General features: G+C 44.4%; 1 protein-coding gene across 1 annotated transcript in view; it reads right to left on the bottom strand.

The window, feature by feature from the left end:
• Positions 1-23,200, bottom strand: part of LOC121293683 (sodium-coupled monocarboxylate transporter 1-like) — a 143,521-nt gene that overhangs the window by 100,800 nt on the left and 19,521 nt on the right. The window contains exons 4-5 of the mRNA XM_041216851.1: positions 15,406-15,471; positions 5,450-5,501 (exon numbers count right to left, since the gene is read on the bottom strand). Of these exons, the coding sequence (XP_041072785.1) occupies positions 5,450-5,501; positions 15,406-15,471 (118 nt within the window). The remainder of the gene's footprint in view (positions 1-5,449; positions 5,502-15,405; positions 15,472-23,200) is intronic.

The raw sequence follows: 23,200 nt of genomic DNA on the forward strand, positions 1-23,200 counted from the left end.
CAAAGATCATGTCAAAGTATCCACTACTGGGGAAATTTGCAGGCAGCTGATGACCACAGCTTCAAATCTACAGCATTCAAAAAGGGCTCTCTCAACAAAGAAGGTGTGGGCCATGGGTGAACCTCCTTCACTATTTTTCACCACCTCCTTAACAGTGTCACGCACCCCTGATTGAGAGCTCAAGTGTTTGTTCTAACCATCATTTAAAAACTTACATTGGATTGGCACCAACGCCCGAGCCAGAAAGAAAGAAACAGCCACACGAGAGTTCCAACACTAAAACAGTGAAAGGCTGAAGCCAATATTAAAACCTGTAAAAAAATAAAATGAACACCAAAGAATCACGACTCACACTCATCCAGAGAGTGATCGTGGTCTCTCCCCTGCCAGACTAGGAACTGTGTCTACTCTCCCAAGAGAGATTGGAGGGTTGGAGGGTTTGTTACAATTCAGATAGCTAGGCAATGAAGAACAGAACTGGAATCAAGTATTTACACGCTTGTAACTTTTTATTTACAGAGACACACATTACATATCATGCACTTCCAACCCAACAACCAGTCTCAGCCTGCTCCTGTATATGTATGAGTGCAGATGAATCACAATTAATTCCCACCAACTGAATATAATTAAACACCTAATTAATACACAATAAACAACTACTGTTCCATCACCCGTTTGGCACCCTTCACTTCTGCCTTCCAGTCTACCAGAGACCATTCCTCTTGTTCTTGCCTCTTCCCTTTCCCTGCTCTTGCACTTAACTAAACCGTGTTACATCAGTAACATTTTCCAGTTCTGATGAAGGGTCTTAGACCTGAATGGAATCACAGAATCAAAGGATTGTTACAGTGCAGGAGGAGGCCATTTGGCCCATTGTGTCTGCAGCAGCTCTCTGAAAGAACAAATTTACTTGGTGCCATTCTCCCACCTGCAAACCCTGACATTCTTCCTCTTCAAATAACATCTAATTCACTTTTGAATGCCTCAACTGAACCTGCCTCCACCACATTCTCCACCACACTCAGGCGGTTCATTCCAGACATTAACTATTCACTGCGTGAAAGAGTTTTTCTCATATCGTTTTTGCTTTGTCTGCAAATTACTTTAAATATGGCAGCATCTGTGGAGAGAGAACCCGAGTTAACGTTTCAAATCTATATGACTTCTTCAGAGCTGAAGAGTCGTCATACGGACCCAAAACGTTAACTCTGTTTCTCTCTCCAGAGATGCTGCCAGACCTGCTGAGTTTTTCCAGCATTTTGTGTTTTTATTTCAGATTTCCAGCATCCACAGTATTTTCCTTTAATTACCAAAGTTATATTGAGCTGGGCTTATCTTTACATCATTTTTAGAACAAGGGTCTAACATTTGGAATTCTCCAGTCCTTTGGCACCACCCCTGAGTCCAAAGGAAATGGAAAAATTATGATCAGTGTCTCCATAATTTCCACTCTTATTTCCCTCAGTATCCTTGGATGCATCTCATCTGGTCCTGGTGTCTTATCAACTTTAAGAACAGATAGCCTATCCAATGCCACCTCCTTTTTAATTTTAAACCCTTCTAGTGTCTGAATTGTTTCCCCTTTCACCATGGCCTGGGTAGCTTCTTCTTCCTTAGTAAAGTTAGATGAAAATTATTCATTTAATACCTCATCTATGTGCTCTGCCTCCATGCATAAATTCCCTTTATGGACCCTGAACAACTCTACTCCTCCTTTTATCACCCTTTTTAAAAAAAATTCCTTCATGGCATGTAGGTGTCGCTGACTAGGCCAGCATTTATTGCCCATCCCTAATTGCCCTTTTTCAGAGGGCAGTTAAGAGTCAACCACACTGCTGTGGGTCTGGAGTCACACAGGCCAGACCAGGTAAGGACAGCAGATTTCCTTCCCTAAAGGACATTAGTGAAATAGATTTTTTCTTTTACGACAATCGGCAATGGTTTCATGGTCATCATCAGGCTTTTAATTCCAGATTTTTGTTGGATTCAAATTTCACCATCTGCCACGGTGGGATTAGAACCCAGGTACCCACAGCATTACTACAGTATTATCTGGAATACTAGTCCAGTGACAACACACTATGCCACTGCCTTCCCCTATCTATGTGCCTATAGAAGATTTTGGGATTCCCTCTCATGTTAGCTGCATGTCTCTTTTCGTACTCCCTTTTCGCTTCTTTTATTTGCTTTTTCACCTCCCCTCTGAATCTTCTATATTCAGTCTGGTTTACAATTATATTTTCTACATGACATCTGTCATAAGCATACTTTTTCTTCCTAATCTTAATATCTACTTCTTTCGTTATCCACAAAAGCTCTGTATTTGTTCCCTTTCAAGAGAACAATACTTTGACTGTGCCTGAACTCTCTCTTTCCTTTGAAAGGAGCCCACTGTGCAACGGCTGTTTTTTCTCCCAATCTTTTATTCCAGTTTATTCGGCCTAGATTTGCTGTTATATTTTGAGATCCTGCTTGCTACTTTCCTACCTAGCTCTCTAAATTCTGACTGTAGGACCACATCACTCTTTCTGCCTATGTCGCTTGTACCAATGTGCACCATGACTGCTGACTACTCACTCTCCTGCCTCAGGGTGCTCTGCAGCCAGTGACATCCTTGGCCCTGGCACCAGGGAGGCAACACTGAATTCATGTTTGCAGCCACAGAAACACCTATCTATTCCCCTAACTATCAAACCACTTATCACTATTGCTCTTCCAGGCAACCTTGTACCCCTCCCCAGCCCCTGAACTCCATACTGCTGAGCCACCCAGAGTGCCAAGGACTTGGCGCTGGCTGCATTCCCAAGCTGAACCATAATGCTCATCAGTATTCAGAACTGAATACCGATTGGAGAGTGGGATGCATTCATGGGACTCCTGTGCTACCTGCCTGTTCCTTTTTGACTGTCTGGTGGTCATGCACCCCTCTCTCCCTGCATGCTCTTAAGCTGCAGGGTGACCACATCTATAAACATGCTATCCACGAATCTCTCAACCTCACGGATGCACCGCAGTGACGCCAGATGCTGATTGCTGCTCAAGTTCTGAAACCCGGAGTTCAAGCTGCTGCAGCTGATGATACTTCCTGCACAAATGGTTATCCAAGACATGGGAAGTGCCCTGGAGTTCCCACATAGCACAGGATATACACTCTCGAGGTTGGAACAGCTCTGCCATTTCTCTATTTATTTACTAATAACCTTGCTGCTGCTACTAGAAACATACTACTGGTAACAAACCTTAACAAATACCAATAAAGCTTTACCAATACTAACAAACCTTGCTGCTACTAATAAAGCTTATCATTACTGACAAAATCTACTAAAACTTCATTTACTGGACATCCAAGGAAAAGACACTGCTGGAGGCCTACGGCTACTAGACGCTGAACAAACAATGCATCACATGGTGGGTGGATCCTCATGTACAAGGATACGCTGTGAGGCGGCTCTCGGAAAGTGGGAGGTCTGCCTGAAGCAACTTCAATTTCACTGGGGCTTCAGATCTTCGTGGACTTTGCTGATGATGGGGACCTGCTTCGGAACTTCAGCAGCTTCGCACCATCTTCCAGGGACTTCGCCATGGGCGAGTACAATTGACTGGTGAAGTGGTTTTGGGGGGGGGGGGATGCGGCACGAGGGTGTCGGAGGAGTTTGAAGTTCAGATTTTGGCGGGGGGAGGAGCGAAGTTGGTGGGGGAATTGGTATAAAAGGGGGAGGAAGGTGTAAGGGCAGGTGTACAGTGGAAAGGGGGGGAAAGGTGTATGGGGAGAGGATGTTGTAAGGGGGGACGGGGGGAGGGAAATGGAATGTCCAGGTGAATGGGCAAAGGAGGAGTCTGTGGACTCAATGTAAGCCTCCTGGGGAGTGAACTCAGGGTGGATGTGGTAGAATGGAATAGTGAGTGTGAGAGGGGGGAGAAGGAGCTGGTAGAGTGGGAGGTTGAGTGAGCATCAGTACCAGTAGAAGGGGCGAGGGTGGTTGGTGAGGCCCTGGAGGCAAACACAGACCATAGGGGTGGGAAGAAGGAGGTCAATGTGGATGGGGATTGGATTTTCAGGAAGGAAGGGAACATGCATGTTCACCTGGACATTCCTGAAGGATGAGGGTTTGGGCTGTAGGGTTAAGGTGGGGAAGGGGTCGCCTATGATGGGGGAAAGGGCATGGGCGACTGGGGGAGGGGAAAAATAGGGGAGTTTATCAAAAACTAAATGACTACCATGTTGTGTAAATTGAAAGTGAGTGAATTCTTATGTTAAACAGGCACATGTGTTGCATGGGAGTGCAAACAGTGGGTGGATGGAGATGCAGGTGGGCTGAAAGGGAACCCCAGCAGACAGCATTGAAAATGCTCAGGGCAGTGAGATGAGTGTGATGTGGTTGTTGCTGACTCTTAACTGCCCTCTGAAATAGCATAGCAAGCCACTCAGTTCAAGGGCAATTAGGGATAGGTAACAAATGCTGGCTTGCCAGCACCAACCCCATCCACGACAGAATATTTTTAAAAATGTGAACAGTTTGAGGAAACAGTAGTGGCAATGCTAGCTGATCCAAATACCTAAAACAAGATATCAGAATTCCTGTGCCTATCATCGACTCTAACTGTACTTCTTATAGTTGAATACTGAGAATGCTTTAAAGAAGCCAAATCATTTCTTCACAGCACAACCACTGAGAAATGCTTTCATTTGGAAGCATTTCCCCTGCAAATGGATCAAATGGCTTATGCTGGGCATTAGGTGGCCGTCAGTTCATCGGTAATGCTCCTCCATTTTATGTTGCCCTCTCCATATACCCATTCTAGGTGGGGCCGCTGGCCAGCTTTCACCTCGGCCTTCCAATTTTGGGTGGCCACCACCGGTCCCTAATTAGACAGAGAACACAAGGGGCAACCTGTTAATTGGCCACATCTTTCAAGATTGTGCCAGAGAGTGCCCTGCTGACTCAAGCAGGGTTGGGATCCAGAAATGGTCCCAGCACACAGATTATGCCAATTCCAGTTACTGTATTTATGGCCCCACTGGGTCAATGCAGCAAATGCTGATAACCCCTATTGGTGTGGAGAGTGTGATTAGAAAAAGGGAGCGTTTTAATTCTCTACACTTCCTTTTCTATCCTCCTTGAGTAAAAAGGCACAACTTGTTGATTATGTAGTTATTCAAAAAGGTTTATTGATATGCAAGTTATGTCAATGTGACACAACAAATACCCACCAAATGTAATTGAACACCTAGGTTGTTAGTTACTGTATAAAGATACAACCACATTAACATCAGTGAAAAATAAATTACCCCCACCCAAAAGAAATTATGTATTTATACACAGCAGAAGTTCAACCCAAATCAATATTTTGACATTTCTAGATTTGATTCAATACAAAACATATTCATAGCTGCATTGACAATGTAATAACTAAAGCAAATATCACAAGAAAATGTACAACTTACCTTGACTTAGTGCTAATGAGGGTGCATAAGTCACGATACCAAGATAAAAAAACTGGAAAGTAATAAGAAGTCATATTAACTATGATTTGAAGTAAATTACTTATGCTGAAAGCTGTCATTCTGATCCTTCGAACAATTCACCGTGAAATGAGTAGTCATTTTATCCACTTGACATAAGCAGTTACCTCAAGATTAGAAGTCTGATAAGAATCCATTGGCTAATGTGCTCACTATTACAAAATCCTCAATTACTTTTGTAATATTAACAAGGAACACTTAATGCATTCATATGACGGACCCCAATAAGCTTTTTTCATGCAGATGTTATCTGTTGTTTTAAGCTGGTTAATCAGGGGAATTCTTATCTGGAATCCCTGGTGGAAAATGTCAGAAAATTTGGGAAGTGAGACTTATCATTGCACACTAATTGGAAAATGCTCTCAAAGGGTGATTTTGTCTTACATCATCTAATGCTCCTCTATTATAGGACCTTCCTCAGAGCTTCTCCTGCTGCACTATTATAACTTTGTAATTCAGCAGAAACTCTGCTTACATGCATAAATGCTGTTTTCCACCAAACTTTTCCCAGGAATTACCATGGCATAGCAGGAGAAACCCCAAGGATATTCCTGGTGAAATAGTTTTCAGAAGACGATGAAGACAACAATGATAACCTTCCGACCCCTTGTAACGCTGGCAGTTCTGCTCCTCTCATTTTCACTCCCTTCATCACCGGTCTTCTCTGTCCAAAGCACCAACTCAGAGACTGTGACAATGAGAGCTCAAGCTAAGAACACAGCACCAGCTGAGTTATACAGCATGAGGAAGTCGGAGGAGTGGCTAAAGACTCAAATCTCACTGACACAAATGTGAAAAGAAGGATTCCCTATGAACATCACATCAGTCTGCACGATATGCAGTAGATGGCATGGGGCACAGCCTCATATTCATCCCTAGGAAGAAGAAGCATACTAAAGGGAGGACGAGGCAACCATGGCTGACAAGGGAAGTCAGGGACAGCCTAAAAGCTAAAGAGAAAGTATACAGTGCGGCGAAGAGCAGTGGGAAACCAGGGGATTGGGAAGCCTACAAAGACCAACAGAGGACAACTAAAAAAGAAATAAGGAGGGCGAAGATTAAATATGAGGGTAAACTAGCCAGTACTATAAAAGAAGATTGCAAGAGTTTTTTTAGATATATAAAGGATAAGAGAGAGGGAAAAATGGACATTGGGCCGCTGGAAAATGATGCTGGAGAAGTAGTAGTGGGGAACAAAGAAATGGTGGAGGAACTGAATAGGTACTTTGCGTCAGTCTTCCCAATGGAAGACACGAGTAAAATCCCCAAAGTTCAAGAGAGTCGGTGGGGGGGTGGGGGCAGAGGTGAGTATGGTGGCCATTACCAAGGAGAAGGTGCTAGGAAAACTGAAAGGTCGGAAGGTGGATAAATCACCTGGGCCAGATGGATTACACCCCAGAGTTCTGAAGGAGAAAGCTGAAGAGATAGTGGAGGCGTTAGTGGTGATCTTTCAGGAATCACACAAGTCAGGGAGGGTTCCAGAGGACTGAAAAATCACTAATGTAACCCCCTGTTTAAGAAGGGAGTGAGGCAAAAGACGGGAAATTACAGGCCGATTAGCCTGACCTCGGTCATTGGTAAGATTTTAGAGTCCATTATTAAGGATGAGATTTCAGAATACTTGGAAGTGCATGGTAAAATAGGGCAAAGTCAACATGGTTTCATCAACGGGAGGTCATGCCTGACAAATCTGTTAGAATTCTTTGAGGAGGTAACGAGTAGGTTAGACAAAGGAGAGCCAATGGGTGTTATCTACTTGGACTTCCAGAAGGCATTTGACAAGGTGCCGCACAGGAGGCTGCTCAGTGAGATAAGAACCCATGGTGTTAGAGGCAAGGTACTAGCATGGATAGAAGATTGGCTGTCTGGCAGGAGGCAGAGAGTGGGGATAAGGGGTGGTCAGGATGGCAGCCGGTGACTAGTGGAGTTCCGCAGGGGTCAGTGTTGGGACCACAACTTTTCACTTTATATATTAATGATCTAGATGAAGGAACTGAGGGCATCCTAGCTAGATTTGTAGATGATACAAAGATAGGTGGAGGGACAGGTAGCATTGAGGAGGCGGGGAGGCTGCAGAAGGATTTGGACAGGTTAGGAGAATGGGCAAAGAAGTGGCAGATGGAATACAACGTGGGGAAGTGTGAGGTCATGCACTTTGGTAGGAAGAATAGAGGCATAGACAATTTTCTAAATGGGGAAAGAATTCAGAAATCTGGAGTGCAAAGGGACTTGCGAGTCCTAGTCCAGGATTCTCTTAAGGTTGATAAAAACAAAAAAACTGCGGATGCTGGAAATCCAAAACAAAAACAAAAACAGAATTACCTGGAAAAACTCAGCAGGTCTGGCAGCATCGGCGGAGAAGAAAAGAGTTGACGTTTCGAGTCCTCATGACCCTTCGACAGAACTAAGTTCTGTCGAAGGGTCATGAGGACTCGAAACGTCAACTCTTTTCTTCTCCGCCGATGCTGCCAGACCTGCTGAGTTTTTCCAGGTAATTCTGTTTTTGTTTTTGTTTCTCTTAAGGTTGACTTGCAGGTTGAGTCGGTAGTCAGGAAGGCAAATGCAATGTTGGCACTTATTTCGAGAGGACTAGAATATAAAAGCAGGGATGTGCTGCTGAGGCTTTATAAGGCTCTGGTCAGACCACATTTAGAATATTGTGAGCAATTTTGGGCCCCGTATCTCAGGAAGGATGTGCTGGCCCTGGAAAAGGTCCAGAGGAGGTTCATGAGAACGATCCCAGGAATGAAAGGCTTAACATATGAGGAACGTTTGAGGACTCTGGGTCTATACTCAATAGAGTTTAGAAGGATGGGGAGGATCTGATTGAAACTTACAGAATACTGAAAGGCCTGGATAGGGTGGACGTGGGGAAGATGTTTCCATTAGCAGGAGAGACTAGGACCCAAGGGCACAGCCTCAGAGTAAAGGGAAGACCTTTTAGAACAGAGATGAGCAGAAACTTCTTTAGCCAGAGAGTGGTGAATCTATGGAATTCATTGCCACAGAAGGCTGCGGAGGCCAGGTCATTGAGTGTATTTAAGACCGAGATAGATAGGTCCTTGATTGGTAAGGGGATCAAAGGTTACGGGGAGAAGGTGGGAGAATGGGTTTGAGAAACTTATCAGCCATGATTGAATGGCGGAGCAGACTCGATGGGCCGAATGGCCTAATTTCTGCTCCTACGTCTTATGGTCTTATATTCAGTAACATCAGGGAAACTTTTTCCTCACTGCAGACATCATTGGAGAATATGGCAACTTTCTGGAGTCTGCAACTGATCCCCTCCTCCAAACCCATAGCAGCAGCCCAGTATATTAGTACCTCCTCCAAATCAGAATCACAGCTTGCAGCCTAGGAGGTTCTGGGGGACAAGGTTGCACAAGTGGTTACATTTCATCCTTCAAATGCCCTGGCTGGCTTACAAGAGACAATCTCTCAAGGCTTTCAGGATCAATGGGGAACATTACATTTTCCACCCTGATGATCGGTGGCTGTTCTGCACCTGGACCCAGTACCAGTGGAATGGCTGGAGTGCACATATATGGAATGGCAATTTTTCAGATAATAGAACATGCCTGGCCTACAGCATATCCCCATACAATTCAAATGCCAGTGTTTGCCATTGCAAGGGATTCAGGAAAAAAATAAACCAAAGCCACCTTTTGGGCTCCCAAATGGTGCTGGCTGAACAACAGCTGAGATGGCAATAAAAGCAAAATCCATATGATTACATCAGATATACGGTGCAGTAACAGGCCATTCAGACCAACCAATCCACATCGGTGTTTATGCTTTATTCAAGCTTTCTTCTGTCTTTCCTCATCTAAATCCATCAGCGTAATCTACAATTCCCTTCTCCCTCATATGCTTGTCTAGCCTCCCATTAAATATATCTATACTAACCACTTCAACCACTCCCTGTGGTAGTGAGTTCCACATTCTCACTATTGTCGAGGTAAAGAAGTTCCTTTTGGATTCCCTTTTGGATTTCTTGGTGACTGTCATGTTGATGGCCTCTAGTTGTGCTCTTCCCACAAGTGGAACATTCTCTCTCTATCCACACTATCTAAACCTTTCATAATTTTAAAGATGTCTATTAGATCACTCCTTATCCTTCTTACTTCAAGAAAAGAGAGGCCAGTCTGTATATCCTTTCCTGATATATATATCCTTGTAACTCTTTTCTTCACTTTCTACTGTGCATCTTTATACTTTATATAATTGTCATAAACGCTATCTGTTGAAAGATGGTTATTTTAAAACAGCTCCTTTAACTTAGGTAAAACAGAATGTTCTAGATCAAGGGATGGTGGTCATACTAATCCTCTACACAGATTTAGGCCCATGGGAAAAGAAAACCAAACCAAAATCTATTGAAAATTAAGTGACAGTTTAAAAGGACAGCTGATTTTTGGTCAGAGAGACAGAGACAGCCAAGGCTATGAAAAGCAGGAAAAGAACTGAGAGCAACACAAGCAGGATAGTGCTGAGAGCTAGCTCACTGTTTAAAAAGAAGAAGGAACAGGGGGGGATTTTGGGGATTTAAGATACAAGGAATTGCTGAGGTGGGCCTTGCTGGTGGAAATCGGATCAGGAGGACCCAAGATGAGCGGGCCAACTTTTGAAGGATACTGCAAGTTACAACCTTGGTGGTAGGGAGAAGTTAACCTGCTGGAAAGCTGGGATTAACTTGGGACTCATTCTTGTAAGGCTATATATCTGCCAGAAGTGAGGAGCACAGTGAAAGGAGTTGAAAGGTATATCTCGATTGTGTTAGTTAATGTAAAAGTACCTTTTCTTTAATTCAATGTATTAGTTGCCTGTTATGTAATGTTTTATTTAGTGTTGATTTTCATTTGTTTGTTACAGTAAAAGTCTTAAATTGTGAAATCTTGTTCTTTGGTTATTGCCGTCGGTTCCTGGGAAATTCATGGCCCAGATCTTCCTATTCTCTGGATGGTCGTACCCTGGAGATGCCCTGGAAGATGTACTGAGGGTCCCCTCAGAAGTCCCCATGCATGGACTACATGGGAATTGCCCGCAAAGTTTCAATTTGCATTGGGCAACTACCCTGCATCTGGAACTCTCCAAAGCACATTTAAAGTCGGAGACTTCAGATGGTTCAAAGTTACTTACCAGAATAGTTACCCAGCAAAACTTAGAAGGATTAAAACCAGTTCTAACTCCCAAGTAAGCATACTACTTACCCCTCCTGACTTCCCACTGGGCCCTCCACTGACTCACCCCACCCAACCCTTCGACTACCCAGCCGACTAGACTATCTCCCTGACACCCGACTGCCCAACCCCCCTCCCCACCTCAGTGGCTAGGACATTTAAACTTATCGGGATGTGACAGCTAGTGTTGTCAAAAATGGGATGTGACATCGCTTTGCCCAACATTCTGACACTCCAAGGGAAGGACTCCAGAAGCAGCCATGCCCCACATTTCCCAGCAGGCCCAGATGGGAGTCCATGCGAGAAATGTGGAGCTCCAGTCTAAGGTAAGAAAACAGGAGTGGAGTGGCAATGCAGCAGTGATTGACTCTCTGTGGAAGATTCAACTCTTAAAAATAGATGGGGTTATCAGTTTCCACAGGCATCGTACAAATTATCATCATTGGCTGTCCCTCAATTCGAGGGTGACTTCTACTCAAGATCACAAGTTTCTGCCATAGGTCTTCATGTGACTGAACAGGCCAATTCTCCACACACAAATCTTTGGGCATATGGGGCAGGATGTCCCACGAGGTAGTGAGAATGGGATTGTAGGATTTGCTTTCTTTTTCTCCTTTCTTTGCTGCTGCTCTGCCTCACCATTAAGACATTGTAACTCAAAATGTGATGCAGTTTGATGGAAAGTTGTCACCATTTTGAACAATTGGTAATAACCTCTCCCCCCAGTCATTAGTATCAATGCTGCCATGCTCAGAAGAGAGCTTCAAAGTATCTCTGAAGCATTTTCTTTGTCCTCCCCTGAAATGTTGGCCATTTGAGAGTTGAAAAAATAGGTCTAGATGGAGGAAACACTTTCTGGCCATCTGGACACAGCATCCAGTCCATCAAAATTGATTTTTCAGGAGTTTTGCCTGAATGTTTGTGGACCCAACTTCAAGAAGGACACCAGCATTTATTCAATAGTCCTCCCATTGAATCTAGAGGAAACAGTGAAGGTATTGCTGATGGAATATTTGTCGCTCTTTTTTGTGTTGCTGATACACAGGTCTCACTGTCAGTTTGGAGTGTGGTGATGACAGGTGTTCTATAGTAGAACTTTTGTTGACTTGGAGGTATTTATTGTCAAACACTCACTCCATAGATTGTAGAAGGCTGACCTGGCACAGCTGATCTGATATTGAATCTCTGTCAATGGTAGGATTTTGAGAAAGGTAGCTGCCAAAGAAAGTGCTCAATATAATCCAGAGTCTCTCCTTCAATATCTATGGGAGGTGGAATATTTGACTGACCAGGTGTAGGTTGATATGAGTTTTATTTTGGCAACATTCAAGAAAGACCTAGTCCCTTCTATGCAGAATTGGAAGAGATCGAGTGTGGCTTGCAAATCTGATGCAGAGTAGGCAATGACACTGCATTCTTCTGCAAACTGTAGATCATGTCTATCTATGGCAGTCAGTTTAAGTTTTGGCACCGAGACAACTGAGGTTAAAGAGTTTTCCATCTAGGTAGTATTTAATACTAACAATGGAGGACAGTTGGACCTTGATGAGGTGAATAGCCAATGTCAGGCTGATTGTAAATAGTACTAGGGCTATCACCAAACCTTGCTTGACCCCAGTCTGGATTTTGAAGGCATCTGTTTCAGATTTCCCACTCAAAACAGCTGCAGTCATATTATTATGGAATAACTGCAGTATTGTGATGAAGTTTCTTAAACATTCAAATCTTTGGAGCACAAAACACAGAGCCTCAATTTACTGAGTCAAATGCTTTGAACAGGTCAATTAATGCAGTGAAGGATTCCTGGTGTTGTTCTCGACATTTTTTTTGGATTTGGCAACAAAGACCCAGTCAAAGGTTCCTCTGGAAGGTGCCTGGGAGGATTTCCTCAGCCACAAGAATTAGGCAACTCAAAATAATGTGTGTCAGGATTTTCCCTGCTGTGGACAAGAGGAAAATACTACAATAGTTTCCAGAGCATGATTTATCTCCCTTCTTGAAGGTAGTTACAATTATCACATTCCTGAAGTTGGGAGTGGGGGGAAGGGGGCAGTTCTTTTTCCTCCCAAATATGTAGGGTGGGCACATGAAGTTTTGGTGAGCAAAAGCCCATCAGCTTTGAAGACCTTGGATGGACTACAATTGGGGCTACATGCTTTGTTGTTTATCATCCATCTGATTGCTTGGTGGTGGTTCACCCATGGATTCTACCTCGGTATGCGAGATAGCCTGTTGAATAATCAGCTACCACTTTGGATTCGCAGTTGAAGATCAGTTGAAAATGTTCTTTCCAGCTTTGACGGATGACATTGTCATCCTTAAGAAGAGAAACACCATCCTGTGGTCAACAGATGGCCTTGCTGGTTTCAAAAAAACTTTACTCATCATGACAGTCGGAGATTGTTGGATCTCTCAGGCTCTCAACCCATCCATGTGTCCTTTATCTTTTGTATTTCTCTTTGAGCATCAGCATTGAGCTGATGGCTGGTGGGATGCTGCCTTCTTAACTTGTTCTGTCAGACAATTAAGGCTGCTCAGTTTTGTGCTAAGAGATCACATATTTCAGCATCCTTTTCATCAATCCAGTCCCAGTGATTATGATGCTCAAACCCAATGGTCTGGGCACAGGAGTCCAGTACAACTCACTTAATTTGATTCCATGGTTCTGCAATTGAGTTGGATGTGTGAAGATTTTCCAGATTAGTTGCGAGCTGCACTTGGAATTCCTCTCTTCGGTAAAGCTGCTTGAGGGCTGAGACATTGATCTTCTTCCTCTTGGACTTTGCGATGTCTTGGTGCTAGGCGGATATTCATCATCAATTTAACAAGTCTGTGATCTGTCCAGCATGCATCAATCCCTCACATGGATCGAGTTATACAGAAATCACTTAGATATTTGACCTGAAAAGTGATATAATCCAGAAAGTGCCATTTATATTGGCTTTTGCCACCCTGTTTTACCCAATGGTTCCACTCCAAACATAGAAGTCATGATCAACCCTAGCATTAAAATCCCCCAGAAGGATGATCTTTTCTTCCTTTGGGATGGCAGTGAGGACTTCAGCCAGATTTGAACAGAACATTTCTTTAACATCTGCATCAGAGTCAAGGGTCAGGGTATAAGTGCTGATGATGGTAGCACATTGATTATGGCTGAGCAGAAGCGTTATGAGTTTTGCATTTATACAATTGGGGAATTCTGGCAGTGCATCCAAGATCCTATTCCAGATGGCTAAACCAATTCCATGGACATAAGGATCGCTCTCAGCATTTCCTTTCCAGCAAAAGGTATATATGCTAGCTTGTTCCTTCAACTGCCCCACGCCAGGAAGGAGGGTCTCAATGAGGTTGGAAATGTCAATTCAGAGTCTTGAGAATTCATGTGATTCGATTGTGGTTCTTCTCAAGAGCAACTGTCTGGAAAGATTATTTGAATTTCACAACTTGAAATGTTAGAATGGTGATCCTGCAGGGTGTGGTTCCTCGATGAGAAAAAAGTGGGACAACCTATCTTTAGGCAATTTTTTTCTAGCCCCCTTCCTATTTGGGGTGAGCAGTGGATATCCTGAAGAGGACTGCTCAATCACATATCCTGCTGCCCAAAGGCACCTCTGTCCCAGCACAACTGTCCAACGATCTTCATGCATTTGCACCTTTATGTCCAACTTTGTTTAACATGGGGACCTTGGTGCATTGTCATTGTCCACACAATCTTGATTGATTGGTGGTGGGAATTTGGTGACGTGTAGAACCACAATGACCAGGATCACCTTGCCTCTGGAGCCGTCTTATACCTTCGCAGCTGGTGAGATGCAAAGCCTTCCTTTGCTTGTTCTGACGTTTTAGACGCACTTTGTCTGGCAGCTCCCCTGACCCTGCCACCATATGTGGCCCTTCCAGGAACAAGGAGCTCCTAATGCCATTGTTCAAGGAATCAGGACACACAAGCCTTTCTGCCACATCAAAATGACAATCCATGGAGGGGATTGAAAAAAACATGGCAACCAGAACTGCATGCAATACCCTTTAGTGTGGGCCAACCAAGGTTCAATACAGGTTTAGCATATCTTCCCTAGCTCATATCTTCAGTTCTAGCTCTAGAAATAAGCCCTAGTGCTTGGTTTGCTTTTTTAATGGCTTTGCTAACCTGTGTCATAACTTTTAATGAATTGTGTATTTGTACTGCGAGATCCCTTTGTTCCTCTACCACACCGAGAGTCACACCTTCCAAGTAATAAGTAACCTCCCTATTTTTCCTACCAAAATGTTCATTTCTCTATGTTGAACTTCATTTGACAGTTATTTGCCCAAACTTCATGTCCTCCTGTAACTTGTTACCGCGCTCCTCAGGATTGTTTACCACTGCCACCCCTCACATCCTTCTCACCCCCCAATATAGGGTCATCTGCAAATTTAGAAATTGTGTTTTTGATTCTAAAGTCCAAATCGTTAATTTATATTGTGAACAGTGCTGTCCTTGCGCAACACTACTCTCCACATTCTGTCACTCTGAGTAACTATGCTTTACTGCCAATCTCTGGTTTCTGTCTTGAAATCCACAACAAACAAAGAAATGGCCATCAGTAGCTTGAAAATCTCTCCCATACCATAACATGAAATTGTTAGGAAATTATTAATATCCATTATGCCAATCACAAATAACGTGAAAAGTATTTTTAACTTTACCTTTGAACTTACCATGTGTATTAAGAAGCAACAAGCAACTTGATATCTCACTAATTGTCCAAATCTTCTATTAAGATACTATGGAGAAAACACAACTCTTCTAATTTACTTTCACATTTATATCCCAAAACATCAGAAAAAAGCAACTACTTTTATGCTAGACAAACCTGATAGTTAAGGTTCCTCCAATATATGCTCATTAACATTAGTCTAGCCACAGTATTAACTTGACATTTAGAATCACAGTCATCTTTTTTGCAAAGTTGATGCTTCTTAATACCCAACTGTCATTACAGGCCTTAATAGAATTTGTACGTCCAAAGAAAACTATGTATAAACATCTTGGAAGATGCCAGAATATCCATAGTGCATGGAATGGAACAAAAATTGAGTGCAGAACTAACCAATTTAGCAACTGAAGAGAAGAAATCAACCTTCTCATCCCTAAAAAAATCAGGCATGCTAATCAGAGAACAGCTATAAAGATTCCACAAACTATGTTTCACTAACATTGACGAGCCAATCATTGTGGAAGAAAAACAGCCTAAGGTAACAATGTTAATCTTATGGATACACTATTCCCCTAACCACACTTGCAGAAGAATAATGTGGTTGAGCACTGTGTCATGGACAGAATGTATCTTCTCTCTTACTGCCCATAATCAGTACGTTTTGCACAAAAAGAGGTCTGTCTGCCTTTTCTTACCCTTGGAGTGTGTGTATTCCAATTAAGTAATTCAGCAACAAACCTTTGAGAGTTTAAAACAAAGGTTATTTATTCTCACACACTTAACCCGAATTAACATCACTCACTTGGCCTCACGCACGTACACAACACAAATATTGGCCACAGAGAAAAATAGTGCACAGATTACAGTTACTTCAGTCTCTGATTTATTATTTCTGGTCTCCCATGGGACAGGCCTGTGGTTGCTTGAATGGATTTGGCGATTTCAAGTTGAAGTGAGGGTCTTGTACAGCGAAGGGTTCAAAGCAGGTTACGAGGTTATTTGTAATTGAATATCTAGATGGTTGGTTCTCAGCTGAACTTTGAAACTGGAACAGGTTAAGTACTTTGGCTGCTTGATGACTTGCAGCCAGTTTCAGAGTCCGGTTCCCAGGCTGGCTGTGACTGACGGTTCTTCAAAGACAAAGTGGGTGCAGCCTTTCCCTGCAGCTGTTGTCTTGTCGATATTCTACTGCAATTTGTCCTGCTCCCTGAATCTTTAGATAAAACTCACTATCTCAAGGCAATTTCAATCGCATGACCAATGCTGGCAATTGTCCAACCAGAATGGTTTGGGAATCCAAAGTCATCAGTACATAATAGGGGCTAGATGGTACTCTTTCACACTTTTTTTTTATTCTTGCATAGAGTGTGGGTGTTGCTGGCTAGGCCAACATTTATAAATTGTGCATAACTGGTCTAGTCAGCGTTCTTTTATTAAATTGCAATGCTGAAGACGTAGGCCAGAATTTTCCATCCCCATTGGCATCAGGGTCATGGTAGGCTTGAGCAGACAATATGGCAAGACAGCCAAAAATCACCCCATCATGAAACTAATTTGTAGTCGCCACTCCACCCATCAATGCTGGGCTGCCTTTCCCACTGCCGCACATCAGGAACATCATTTTAATACATTTGCATCTAATTATAAGCCCTGCTTACTGGAATTTTGCCCCCACGTCAAATTTACTGCCCACGTTAGCGGGAAAACACGTCAGTCCAGACCACTTTTTGACAGGTGTGACATGCAGAAGTCGGGACTTACCATCAGAGCCTTGCTTACATCATAGACATCTGAGGAGCAGAAGATACTGGAGCCCTACAGCAATGGGACCATGTGCATCGCATGCTGGGTGGTTTTGGATGGATACGGCTCCATGACGAAGCAGCTCACTGAAGGTGGGAGATCTCCGTTGATGTCTGGGGTATACTTCAGGACATCACAATCTTGGCCATAGGCTGCTCTGGATGATCATCGGCAGTGGGGATGGGGAGGAAGGTTCAACTGCAAGTGGGAATGGAAGATCTAGGTTTGACAGGGAGTGGAAAGTGTACTGGGGAGGGATGGGGGGGGAGGGGAGGAAGAAAGGAGTCAAGGTGGGTGAGATTGGTGGGGACGGAGGGAATATGGGGGAGGAGGGTGTAACATGAGAAAATACGGCAACTGGGGACGAAGGTGTAAGGGTGGGAGTTCAGTTTGGGGGGGTGTGGGGAAAGGACTTCATGTAGAGGAACAAGTTCAGCGGTGGGGGCAAGATTCCATGGGGAGGGAAGGAGTAAGGGTGGAAGAGGGAGTAAGGGCTGGGGAATGTCCAGGTGAACATGGAAGGAAGGGGTATCTATGGAGTCAATGACTGCCTCCTGGGGATCGAGTTGAAGGCGTGGTTGGAGGATATGGTGAGTATGAGATGGGGCAGAGTGAGCCAGAAAAAAGGTGGGATGGTGAGGATACGATGGTAGCGGTAGAAGGGCTGGCAAGGGTGGTTAGCGGGTATTCATAAGTAAACGTGGACCCTAGGGGTGGGAAGGAGGAGGTCGGCGAGATCAAAAGTGGATGGGGGTGGGATTCTCAGGAAGGTAGGGAACTTGAACATTCACCTGAACATTCTGGAAATACAGAGGTTCTCGTTGGTAGGTGACAGTGGGGAGATGGAAGGAGTAAGGGTGGAAGAGGGAGTAAGGGCTAGGGAAGCCAGGGCTGGGAGTAAGCCAGGGGGTCAACAGAGGGAAAGTACATGGGTGACTGGGGGTGGGGAAAGTATGTGGGAGCTGAGGGAAAAAAACTTACTAAATCAGAAGTGAAAGGTATCTTATGTTGGGCGGGCATAGGTGCTGCACGGAAGTGCGATCAGTGGGTCAACAGAGATGCAAGTCAACTCAGATGGACAGCTGAAAGAGAACCCCAGCAGATAGCATTGAAAATGCTCGGGACATTATGAACTTATGAATTAGGAGCAGGAGTAGGCCACAGGCATCTTGAGCCTACTCCGCCATTCAACAAGATCATGGCTGATCTGAAGGTAATCTCAACACCACATTCCTGCCTATCCACGATAACCTTTCACCCCCTTGTTAATCAAGAATCTATCTAGCTCTGCTTTAAAAATATTCAAAGACTCCGCGTCCACTACCTTTTGAGGAAGAGAATTCCAAAGACTTACAACGATCTAAAAGAAAAAAATTTCTCCTCCTCTGTCTTAAATGAGTGACCACTTATTTTTAAACAGTGACAATGTAAACAGTGTACACCACTCCCACAAGTGACTTCTTGCCTTTATCATTCTTCATCTCAACCCAAACCACTTCTACATCCTGGTTTCCTGAATTTAGGTCATCCCTCTCTAATGTGCTAATACCATCATTAATTAACAAAGCCACTCCTCCATCTTTTCCTGACTTCCTGTCCTTCCTACTTGTCAAGTACTCTCCAATATTCAGGTCCCAATCTATGTCATCCTCTAGCCATGTCTCTGTAATGGCTATCAGATCGTACTTATTTATAGCTATTTGCACTCAGTTCACCTGTTTTGTTTCGAATGCTATGTACATTTAGAAACAGAGGCCAGGATTTTCCGGCGCCGTCACGGGTGGGACCTGCTGCGGGCGAGGCAGCGCCCCAACCAGAAGTCCATTGACTTGTGGCGGGACTGGAAGATCCCGGTGGCAGGCAGGTACAGAAAATCCACTCAGAGCCTTTACTTTTGTCCTTTTATTATTTTTGTAGCATCTAGCCTTATCTGCTGATTTACTTTTAGAATTGCACTCTCTGTCCCTTCCTGTCACAATCTGTTTATCATTTCCCATATTAATACCTTTCTCTCTTGCCTTGTTTCTACTCTTTGGTTTACCACATCTTCAAAAATTTGATCCCTTGCCCCACTTGAGATGAGCATGATGGAGGAAAGTTCCACATGTGTGGGAAAATGCTTGCATGAGGCTCCAAAGGCCCTGCCACACATACACTACTCCCTTCATAAATCACTCATGATCCAGCTATGTGCAGCTGAACTGTTATTGGGGTGGATGCAGGGGGAAGACTCGCAAAGCCTGTAAATGAAGCTGAAAGACACCAATATAATCAATGAAAGTGAATATATTTTCAGATTATAAAGTGACAAAATGTGTTCACCCCTGCAACCAATCGTGATCAAAAATTAACTTTTCTAGGCCTAAAAATTTTTGGGTGCTGCCCTGACATCCGCAACAAGGGTAGAGATAGCCTGGGCAAGGTTTGGCCCTGTTGCCTCTGATGACTTCGGCATGGGTTCTCTGGAGACCCGAGGCCTTAAGGTGGCTTCGGCCGTCCTCCTGCAGGCCAGCTGCTCCCTCTGCGGTGACAGGAGATGAGATTGAGGGGGGTCACAGACAAAGGGGATTCAGAGGGAGCAGACAGCCTCAGATTCACAAGTAGATCACCCAGGGGCATCCAGCTGCTGCTCCTCCTCCTTGTGGGTGCCCAAGGGCCCTAGCCTGACTCCTTGAGGGGAAGGAGCACCTGGAGGTGCCCCATTTCCCTCTCGCATTGCCACTGCAGGAACTCACCCATGGTTACCACAATGGGGTGCAGGTCTGCATACATCTCCGCGTTCTGCTGGATCAGGGTTTCCATGGCATCCACCTTCCTCCCCATGGAGACTGCAATGCCGCACACATGTGGGCACTACTTCAGAGAGCAGGCGGACACACTCCTCCAACTCAGGTGCCACTCTGTTGAGGGCTTCCAACAGCTCTGCATGATGTTCCAATGCCTTCTGCTGACTCTCCACGATGAGTTGGAAAGCCAAATCTAGAGGATCGTCACTTGACTTGAACTTCACTGCCACTACCCCAGCAGCCCTCCAAGTGCCAGGGACCTCGGCCAAACCTGCTTCCTCCTGCTGCGAACACTTGTCCGTATGATGACCACCAGATTGTGAAGCTGAGCCTGCTCTAGATCTAGGTCCCACCGAGGTGTGTGTCTTTGCGCTGGTGGAGGGTGTGAGTAAGTGCTGTGACGGGTCTTCCAGGCTGTTTATTTCCAGCTCTTCAATGGAGGAGGTGGTGTTCCCTTGGCGGCGAGGACCTGGATGGAGCTGAGGGACTGGCTGGCTGAGGGTGTCGGTCGCTTGGCAGAGCTCCCTGTGAACCAAAGTTGAGAGGATTAGTGCATGGCAGCAGTCAAAAAGGAGAGACAGCACTCACAGTTCAATTGAGGAAGGGATAATGTGGTGCAGGATCCTCACGTGGGTGTTCATCGTTGACCTCTTTGTCACTGCAGGCACAATCCATGTCCTCACCAGTCAGCACGATGGCACGCTCCTCAAAGTGAGTGAGGGGTCTAATGTGGGCAACTGCAGCTCCAGTCTGGGGCCTCTGTTGTTGTCAGCCAGCTTCTCCTGCATGAAAACAGATGGAGGGAGCGTGAGCAGGACGCATGGCGCTGCGTGGAATGTTGCTGTGATGAGTGAGCCAAGGACAGAATGGGGACGTAAGCTCCAGAGGATATGAGCCTGTTGGAAATGTGAGGGTGTGAGTGAGAGTTTGTGGTGCTGTCCTATGAGGTGCAAGAAGCCTGTGGATGTGTGATGGGTTTGAGTGAGTATAAGTTGAGAGTGATGAGAAGAGTGACTTACTGTGGCGGAACGGATCAGACCATTCATCCCCTTCCTGCACTGGATGGCTGTCCTCTTTTGCAGGGTGTTGGTGCTGACCACTGCCTCCCATGCTGGACTGGTGACCTTCATTGCTGGTCTTCCCCCAGCGTGGAGGTAGAGGGCATCTCAGTGGGCCTCCACTAATCAAGGGCGGCATCGCTAAATTTGGGGACAGCATGCTTCCTCCCTTTGGCAGCCATAAGTTCCCAGCAGCTTCCTATCCCTTAAAAGAGCGCTAGCTCTGTGCAGGGGTGGCCTTTAAATACGGCGCCTGACCTGCTGAAGGCTGGGGAGACAGCAGGGCCACCCCGCCAGCGACCCGGGATAATTCCCAGAAATTAGTTATTAATGAGGCGGCACACTCCAGGAATGGGACAATACAGTGTGAAAAGTCACCATTGCAGCCGACAGGTAAAACGTCCTTTTTCCCACCTGCTAGCGCATTTAAGTGCAAATCTGGGATGATTCCAGCCATAGAGTCTAGGAGTCCATTAACTCTGTGTTTCAGGTAAGGTTCGAACAACAGCAGGCGCGAATTTCACAGAGGGGTGCTGCTAGGGAGAGGCCCCCCCCACCCCCCGCCCAGGATTATTCAATTCGGAACTTTTCGGAAGCAAAATTCACCTGACCCCCTTGGCAGCCACCTTAAACAGTTCATCAGTGTCCATTTTAAACAATTGGAACAGTTCCAGAAGCTTCCATACAAGCTCAGTCAATGCGTAAAGCTACTTGGCATGACATGCCTCAGCCACAGGGGATAAAATGGAATTTCAATAACATTTTAAACTGCTTTCCTGGTAAAGCAACTTTGGTGAAAAAAAAGCCATCCTCCTCACCCGCCCTCCACTGCCAAACGTATATTGGGAACAATGGCAGATTGAGGTCCTTACTTGGGCAGTTAAGCACCTCAATAGACCTAAGGGCGGGCAGCCTAGTGGGTACCTTACTACCTACCCAACCTATTTACACGTCCCCATCAAAAACATGGCCACCAGGGACACTGTAAAATTCCCCTTCCCCCTTAATTTCACTCTTCAAATTCTAGCTCTAATTTTTAGACTATTTCCCCTTATCCCAGACTCCCCAGTCAGCAAAAATAGTTTCTATTTACCCTATCTGTTCCACTGAAAACTTCAATCAAATCACCCCTTAACTTTCTGGATTCCAGAGAATACAAACCTGGTTTATGTAATCGCTCCTTATAATTTAATGCTTAGATCAGTTTAACCCATGTATCATTTTAGCAAACTTAAACTGCAGTCCCTGCAACCAATATTTCCTTCATCAAGGTGTGCTGCCCAGAAAAGCTCATGTTGCTTTGTGGTCTAACCAGGGCTTTGTATAGACATCTATTGCCTCTAGATAGAAAGGTCAGCAGTCCAATTAGCCTTTTTGATTATTTTCTGTGCCTGATCATGTCATTTTAACGACCCATATACCTAGATGTCCAAGTGACTATGGGCCTCCAACATTTCTGGGTTTTTTTATTTAAAATGTACCCTGTTCTATCCTTTTAAGATCCAAAGTGGATATTTGCTTGTATTGAAATCCTAGTTACATAATCAATTAGTATCTTTGTAATTTTATACTTCCATCTCTATTGCTTGCAATGCCACCTAACTTTGTCATTGGCAAATTTGGATATGTGGCTTTCTTTCCCATCTTTAAATTGTTAATAAATTTTCTAAATAGTCAAGGCTTTTACACAGATCCTTGCGCGGCACAACTAGACACATCCTGCTAATTAGAGTACTTACCATTATCCCAAATTTCTGTCTCTTGCTGGTCATCCCATCACTGGGGTGTCCCAGCCTCTGGGCTTTTTGAACATTGGGCACAGTATTCTCTGCAAAGGAATCTCACTCAGATACCTTACAGTTACAGACTTTGAAGGGTTGCTGAAGAGAAAGGATATTGGCGCATTCTGTGCTGTGAAACAGCCACACAATATTATAAAAAAAATCTTTGCACCAATTTTTTGGCTTGAGAAATCCACCTCCCTAAGAACAATTGCACAACCCACAGTCAAAACAATTCCAAAGTCCCCACTGTCACTGAAGTTCTTGTATCCAGCATAAAAATGATGCAAAATAGAGGGAAATGCTTCAAAAGACACATTTTTCTAATTTGTATTTCATTTCAACATGTCCAAATGAGAAATGGGGTT

The sequence above is a fragment of the Carcharodon carcharias genome, chromosome 22 (assembly GCF_017639515.1).
Source record: "Carcharodon carcharias isolate sCarCar2 chromosome 22, sCarCar2.pri, whole genome shotgun sequence".
Lineage (NCBI taxonomy): Eukaryota > Metazoa > Chordata > Chondrichthyes > Lamniformes > Lamnidae > Carcharodon > Carcharodon carcharias.